The following is an 8,289-nucleotide window of genomic DNA, read 5'->3' on the forward strand; positions in this document are numbered from 1 at the left end:
GTGTTTTGGCAGAGAGACAGGAGTGGACCAGATAACACCGGTTATTTCATGGCAAATTTAAACTTAATCAACAATTTACCTTTAAAAACACAAGTGGGTTAATTTAAAAGATTTCTCTTGATCGGGTTTGTCAGATTACCAACCAAGCAATCATTAAACATGTTTTCCTCTGCCCAGAGCTGGAATTAATGCAGCAAAATGCTATTTATATGCAAATAGCTTTCCGCACTAATAGAATCTTACCGGTGCTGCTGGCTTGGGTTGAAAGAATGAATAATTACCACAACAACAAAAAAGGACTCATTCTAATGAATAGGAATGTTTAGATTCATTCTCAGTTTGGAAACGTAATTTAAAGGTTTTTAAGCTATTTTCTGTCTCCCGGCTCTTCTACAGTAGATATGAGGACAACAGCAGCATCCTGAGCTAACAAAGAAACACTTCATGGAAGACAACAAGAGTCTGGTGAGTGTGTTTACAAATATATTGATATAAATTGATGCCAAAAAAAAAAACTTTGAGGTTTATGAGTTTTTATGTCTCTGAAGAAGTTATCGAATATCASGATTGGATATACGTTGAGGATAAACAGCGTTTATCTCTAGGGAAGTTGTATACATACTACACAATATCAGGATTGGATAGTCGCCGTTTATTTCTATAAAAGATGTACAACGTGGCTTCATAGGTACCAACGATATATATATCCCTGTTTCCTTGTCCATTCTGAGGAAACATCCATGTATCTTATGGACAGGCCCTCTGATCAGCAGCACTTCGTTAAGATGCACCTCCCCAGGATCAAGAGAACCCAGTCACCCCACAGAGAGACCGTTTCTCCTGTCCTCTCCTACTACTCAGAGCCAGCCTACCTGCAGCACCGTAAGGTAAAGTACAGGAACAGCAGCTAGTAGGTCATCTTCATACAGATACTATCCTCTCTTCTAACACTCTGGAATAGGGTTTAGGGAAAATACAGACTTCTTGAAAGGATCAATACACGGTGGTTGATTGTTAGATCCCAAATTGACCCCCCCTGTCTTCGACCCTCTATGCATTTCCTGTAGATCTGGAAAGATCAGATAGGGGTTTCAGACAGAGCATCATATGAACACAAACACCCCCCCACCTCATCTTCCTCATTTTGTTCAGGATGTGACTAGAGATCTGCCCCCGCTGCCTGGTGGAACGAGAAGAGGAGCCCAGGATGAGGAAGACAAGGAAGAGACACTGAGCCAACGGAGCATGCCCAGTATGAGAAGCACCCTGGGTCACGCCTCAAAGGTGAAAAGGTCACGGGGCTTCCCGAAGAGACACGCCATCCCCGAGCTCAGACTGCCCCCTGTCACTAAGATTCATCCTGACCCCAGGTACYTCCTCAMTGCTTTTATTGACATGTTTCTATCAAGGCCACTCCTCCACATGCAACACTTCCTGTCCCTGAGGGGAAATGCTTTGGATTGAACTGGAGTCAATATTTATATAGACATGGGGTTATATTGACATGGGGTTATATTGACTCATAGACATGGGGTTATATTGACTCATAGGACATTGGGGTTATTATTGACTCATATAGACATGGGGTTATATAGACATGGTTATATTAGATCATATATGAGTCACCACAGCCCCGTGCTTAGTATGGTTCACCACAGCCCCTGCCTAGTATTGAGTCACCACAGCCCCGTGCCTAGTATGAGTCACCACCAGCCCCCGTGCCTAGTATGAGTCACCACAGCCCCGTGCTAGTATGAGAGTCACCACAGCCCCGTGCCTAGTAGAGTCACCACCAGCCCCCTGCTTATATGAGTCACCACAGCCCCACTAGTATGATCACCACGCCCCGTGGCTAGTATGAGTCACCACAGCCCGTGCCTAGTATGAGTCACCACAAGCCCGTGCTTAGTATGAGTCACCACAGCCCCGTGCTTAGTATGATCACCACAGCCCCGTGCTTAGTATGAGTCACCAAGCCCGTGCCTTATATGAGTCACCCACAGCCCCGTGCCTAGTATGAGTCACCACAGCCCCGTGCCTAGTATGAGTCACCACAAGCCCCGTGCCTAGTATGGTTCACCACAGCCCAGTGTCTAGTATGAGTCACCACAGCACCCCGTGCCTATATGAGTCACACAGCCCGTGTCTAGTATGATCACCACAGCCCCGTGCCTAGTAGAGTCACCACAGCCCCGGCCTAGTATGAGTCACCACAGCCCCGTGCCTAGTATGGTTCACCACAGCCCAGGTGTCTAGTATGAGTCAACAGAGCCCCGTGCCTAGTATGAGTCAACAGAGCCCCGTGCCTAGTATGAGTCAACACAAGCCCAGTGCCTAGTATGAGTCACACAGCCCCGTGTCTAGTATGGTTCACCAAGCCCCGGCCTAGTATGGTCACCCACAGCCCCGTGCCTAGTATGAGTCACCAACAGCCCCGTGCTAGATTGATCACCACAGCCCCCTGCCTAGTATGGTTCACCACAGCCCCGTGCTTTAGTATGGTTCACCACAGCCCCGTGCCTAGTATGAGTCACCACAAGCCCCGTGCTTAGTATGGTTCACCACAGCCCCGTGCCTAGTATGAGTCACACAGCCCCTGCCTAGTATGAGTCACCACAGCCCCGTGCCTAGTATGGATCATCAGACCCCGTGCCTAGTATGAGTCACCACAGCCCCGTGCCTAGTAGAGTCACCACAGCCCCGTCCTAGTATGAGCACCCAAGCCCCGTGCCTAGTATGAGTCACCACCAGCCCCGTGCCTAGTATGAGTCACCGGAGCCCCGTGTCTAGTATGAGTCAACGGAGCCCCGTGTCTAGTATGAGTCACCACAGCCGTGCTAGTATGAGTCACCACGGCCCCGTGCCTAGTATGAGTCACCACGCCCCGTGCCTAGTATGAGTCACACGGCCCCGTGCCTAGTATGAGTCACCACGGCCCCGTGCCTAGTATGAGTCACCACCGCCCCGTGCCCTAGTATGAGTCACCACGGCCCCGTGTGCCTAGTATGAGTCACCACAGCCCCGTGCTAGTATGATCACCACAGCCCCGTGTCTAGTATGAGTCACCACAGCCCCGTGTCAGTATGAGTCACCACAGCCCCGTGTGTACACACAGTGTATACCAAACATTAGGAACACCTAATATTGAGTTGCAACCTCTTTCACACTCAGAACAGCCTCAATTTGTCGGGCATGGACTCTACAAGGTGTCGAAAGCGTTCCACAGGGATGCTGACCCATGTTGACTCAAGATTCCCACAGTTGTGTTCAAGTTGACTGGATGTCCTTTGAGTGTGGACCATTCTTGATAACACACAGGAAACTGTTGAGTGTGAAAAACCCAGCAGCGTTGCAGTTCTTGACACAAACCGGTGCTCCTACTACCATACCCCGTTCAAAGGCACTTAAATCTTTATCTTGTCCATTCACCCTCTGAATGGCACACATACACAATGGCACACATGTCTCAATTGTCTCAAGGCTTAAAAATCCTTCTAATACCTGTCTCCTCCTCTTCATCTACACTGATCGAAGTGGATTTAACAAGTGACATCAATAAGGGATCAGAGCTTTCACCCTGGAATCACCTGGCAGTCTACAGTATGTAATGGAAAGAGCAGGTGTTCCTAATGTTTTATCACTCGGTGTATGTGTCTTTCTGTTTTCATAGAGCCAGTCTGGAATTGAGGGTACTGGCTATTGAGATGTTCCAGACTTCCACCATCATCAAATCTACCAGGTCCCATGAGCCTCTGCACCAGAAAGACCCCCAGTCCAGCTGGGTACAGGTTCGATAACCTTTCTCAATGTAGGTTCTAACTAATTACTCACGACCCAATGTGAGGAAGAGGAGCTACTCACACCGTAACTCTACAAGGGGCATCAACACACCCCTGGGGACCCCGCCTCAGTTCTCAATAATATGGAGTCTCACGCTTCTCCCCTTCCCCAGGTGTAGTCTATGTACAGCAATCATCCCTTCCCAGTTGTTAGTCTACGACAGCAATCATCCCTCCCCAGGTGTAGTCTACATACAGCAATCATCCCTCCCCAGGTATAGTCTACATACAGCAATCATCCCTCCCAGGTATAGTCTACATACAGCAATCATCCCTCCCCCAGGTGTAGTCTACATACAGCAATCATCCCTCCCCAGGTGTAGTCTACATACAGCAATCATCCCTCCCCAGGTATAGTCTACATACAGCAATCATCCCTCCCCAGGTGTAGTCTACATACAGCAATCATCCCTCCGGTGTAGTCTACATACAGCAATCATCCCTCCCCAGGTATAGTCTACATTCATAACAAAACAATCTTCCCTCCCCAGGTATAGGCTATATACAGCAATCATCCCTCCCCAGGTATAGTCTACATTCGTACAGCGATCATCCCTCCCCAGGTAAGTCTACATTCGTACAAGCAAATCATCCCTCCCCAGTATAGTCTACATTCATACAGCAATCATCCCTCCCCAGTATAGTCTACATTCGTACAGAAATCATCCCTCCCCAGTATAGTCTACATCTACAAAATCATCCTCCCCAGGTATAGTCTACATTCGTACAGCAATCATCCCTCCCCGGTGTAGTCTACATTCGTACAGAAATCATCCCTCCCCAGGTATAGTCTACATTCGTACAGAAACAATCCCTCCCCAGGTATAGTCTACATTCGCTACAGCAAATCATCCCTCCCCGTGTAGTCTACGTACATAATCATCCCTCCACAGTGTAGTCTACGTACAGCAATAATGCAGTTTTTCACAGCTTTACCTCCTCTAAAATATGAGTGGCTTGTTCGTTAAATTCACGGCATCAAGTGAAGAGGAGAAAAGAAGTGCCTCGTCAATATCTCCGTCAGCAGACATATGCAGCCTCATTTTCTGCTTATAATGATTTAAAGGCTGGTTAGTCTGCTGCCGGAGGCAGGGGAGAGGAGCTCTGCGACATTCATTTATCTCTCTGGTGCAGACAGAGGGAGAGAGCAGCTAGAGAGAGAGAGAGGTTAAGAGCCTGAGAGCCTGAGAGGAAACTGGAGAATTGTGATTGCCATGCAGATTACACACTCATACAGACAGACACACCACACAAACACACAGACACACACACACTCATACAGACAGACACACACACAAACACACACACCACACACCCACACACACACACACACCACACACAGACACACACACTCATACAGACACACTCATACAGACAGACACACACACACACAAACACACAGACACACACCACACCACAACCATCTCTAGCATGGAACGCAGTTGGACTAATAAAATGGGCGTAAAGTGGCTCAATATGAAATAAATAGGAGAAAGTGCTCTGGAATGCAAACAGCCAATACGCGAGGGCTAGCTTTCTGTCAAACAGCCGATACGGAGGGCTAGCTTTCTGTCCAAACTATCTGACCCGATACGGAGGGCTAGCTTTCTGTCAAACAAGCCGATACGGAGGCTAGCTTTCTGTCAAACAGCCGATACGGAGGGCTAGCTTTTCTGTCAAACAGCCGATACGGAGGGCTAGCTTTCTGTCAAACAGCCGATACGGAGGGCTAGCTTTCTGTCAAACAGCCGATACGCGGAGGGCTAGCTTTCTGTCAAACAGCCAATACGGAGGGCTAGCTTTCTGTCAAACAGCCAATGCGGAGGGCTAGCTCTCTGTCAAACAGCCAACGCGGAGGGCTAGCGTTCTGTCAAACAGCCAATACGGAGGGCTAGCTTTCTGTCAAACAACCAATGCGGAGGGCTAGCTTTCTGTCAAACAGCCAATACGGAGGACTAGCTTTCTGTCAAACAGCCAATGCGGAGGGCTAGCTTTCTGTCAAACAGCCAATACGGAGGGCTAGCTTTCTCGTAAAGCCTGAAATTAGGTTTTTAATTTAATACTATCTACATCACCTCGGGTTTACCAGAGTACATTTTGTTATGTCTCCATTTTTGCACAAAATAATCCATTTACTATAAGTGATATTGGAGTTTCGGTGTTCCTTATGAATAAAGTTAAAATGTCAAAGCATCATTAGTGGAACGAACAAACTGCTGGTGATGCAATATTTTATTGGTCTTTTATGGAATTGAGATGTCCACCCRTAACACGATAATGAGAAGATTCAGAACAATTCATTAAACAGGAGGATGGATCTCTCCAGGGGTATAAAATAACAACATGAGCTTGTTTAGGAGAATACACCGTGCTGCTGTGTTCACTCTGCAAACTGACTCTGACATAAATGTCAATGTACAACATATTATACTAGAAATGCCAGCCATTTTCACAGAGAGAAAATATGAAATCCCTTTAAACATCTTAGAAATCAGAGCACCTACAATGTCCCTGTTGTCTCTGTATCTCTCTGCTTTGCATGATGGTAAGACTGAAGTCTCAATTCACATTTTGTCTATCACCTGTTGCTGTAGGCCTGAGAAGAAGGGAGATGTCCCCCGTGGACTTCCAGAGAGGAAGACTGTTGGTCTGACGAAGCAGAGAGACGTTCCCCCTGGACGTCCAGAGAAGAAGACTGTTGGTCTGACGAAGCAGGGAGACGTCCCCCCTGGACTTCCAGAGAAGAAGACTGTTGGTCTGATGAAGAGTTTTAATAATCAGGACCTCCTCGAAGTACCTGTTGTGACCATGTCCCAGATCATTTCTGATCAACCTCCACCCAAGACCCAATGCATCACGTTCCACAGCCCCGTGCTGCAGGCCGTGTACCCGATCACCCCTGACAACGAAACACAAACCAGGAAGGCAGAGGAAGATAGAAAACCCCTGTATCCCAGAGTCCTGTCTTCTACATCCACCTGCGCTATATCTAACACCATCGGTCCTGAGAAAGTATACAGATTCCAGCCACACCTTCTGAGAGATAACCCCCRTCCATACTCCTCTGAGTGGACCGATCCAAAGGCTTTAACCCAAGGAAGGACTGAGTGGACTGAACCAATGGCTCCAACCCAGGGGAGAGGAGAGATGCTGTTGATCAGACTGAGCATCACATGGTCCAAGGCCGAGAACAGCAGCAACCTGAGACAGCCACAGTCCCAGTCTCAGCTCCAGCGTTGCCCCATCCGTCCCCTGAAACCAGCCCTGAGAAGACTACCCATCTCCAACACAAGGAGGCTGAGGGACTGGGGGAGACGGGGGACAACGTTGGGGTGTCTGTGGGAGGAGGAGGAGGGGTGTGTCCCACCCCCGGTCCCAGTCCAGCCTGGGTTACTGGAGCCCTTTACAGGGTTCAAAGAGCACCTCTGTCGCCAGCTTCTCCATTCCCCCACCCCCCTGGCTCAGCTTCTGGAGAAGGCCTCCGAGGGAGACCATATAGACACACAGGTAGACACACAGGTAGACACACAGGTAGACACACAGGTAGACACACAGGTAGACACACAGGTAGACACACAGGTAGACAGTTACACACACAGGGAGACACACAAGCAGGTTACACCACAGGTTACAACACACCAGGGAGAACACACACAGGGCGCACACACAGGGACAAACAATGGTATCTTAGAAATAGCATTAAAGTAACTAAACACATACAAATGAACTCATACAACAGACTCACTGTATAGTCAAGTGCCAAATTCAAACCGTCTAACACATGAGAGGAAATCAATTGAGTGTCGTTTAGACTGAGGCCACAGTCAGTGTAATGAAAGTGAAGGGGTCAGAGTTCTGGAGGTGTCCAGAGTCTGTTGCTCTGCCTTGTTGACAGACTACTGCTGGGACAAAGCTGCTGCTTCAATACTTCATATACGACCTTAACAAGACACTAGACACTAGACACTAGACACTAGACTGAATCCTACTGGGATGAATAGCTGAATATGAACACATACATCAATACATACATAACCTTTTGAATGAATAGCTAGCTGGATGTATGTATAAATACATGTATAAATATTAATAAATGGTACTGTCATGACGTTGCCCTGTTGGGGGAGGTTTATGACCCCCCCATAAATACCTTTCCCCCTTTTTCTGTCCACTCTACAGAATGGAAAGCCCTGTTGTTAACATAGGGAGAGTATGGTAACATCAAAAGGTTGGGGAAAAGAACAATCTTTGTGTAATCCAACCAGTTGAAAGTGTCCGTTGGTACTTAAAGAATATGATGTCAGATCAGTTGTTGTCTGGGACATTATATCTGATGATAGGACAACATAAACTGTATCCTGGAAAGTCTACACATTCTAGTTATCAGATTCACATGGAATTGTTGTACAATTTAAATGTTTAAATATTAAACTATTTGTGAAAAGATGAC

At 47.5% G+C, this 8,289-nt stretch overlaps 1 protein-coding gene across 2 annotated transcripts; it reads left to right on the top strand.

The window, feature by feature from the left end:
- The first annotated feature begins 245 nt into the window (after positions 1-245).
- LOC139026803 (uncharacterized) lies at positions 246-7,174 on the top strand. Of its 2 annotated transcripts, none has more exons than XM_070442086.1 (5): positions 246-465; positions 732-887; positions 1,153-1,370; positions 3,671-3,788; positions 6,434-7,174. In XM_070442086.1, the coding sequence occupies exons 1-5, from the start codon at positions 445-447 to the stop codon at positions 6,437-6,439; spliced, it is 519 nt and encodes a 172-aa protein (XP_070298187.1). In that variant the 5' UTR covers positions 246-444; the 3' UTR covers positions 6,440-7,174. The 2 variants fall into 2 exon arrangements, with proteins under 2 accessions (XP_070298187.1, XP_070298188.1); XM_070442087.1 differs by having other exon boundaries at positions 258-465; positions 758-887.
- Positions 7,175-8,289: the final 1,115 nt, after the last annotated feature.

The sequence above is a fragment of the Salvelinus sp. IW2-2015 genome, unplaced genomic scaffold (assembly GCF_002910315.2).
Source record: "Salvelinus sp. IW2-2015 unplaced genomic scaffold, ASM291031v2 Un_scaffold5885, whole genome shotgun sequence".
Classification (NCBI taxonomy): Eukaryota; Metazoa; Chordata; class Actinopteri; order Salmoniformes; family Salmonidae; genus Salvelinus; species Salvelinus sp. IW2-2015.

Coding starts and splice junctions, on each gene's coding strand:
- LOC139026803 (XM_070442086.1), top strand. CDS start 445: ATGGAAGACAACAAGAGTCTG. Junction 466..731: donor TGGAAGACAACAAGAGTCTG/GTGAGTGTGTTT, acceptor GTCCATTCTGAG/GAAACATCCATGTATCTTAT. Junction 888..1,152: donor CCTACCTGCAGCACCGTAAG/GTAAAGTACAGG, acceptor CATTTTGTTCAG/GATGTGACTAGAGATCTGCC.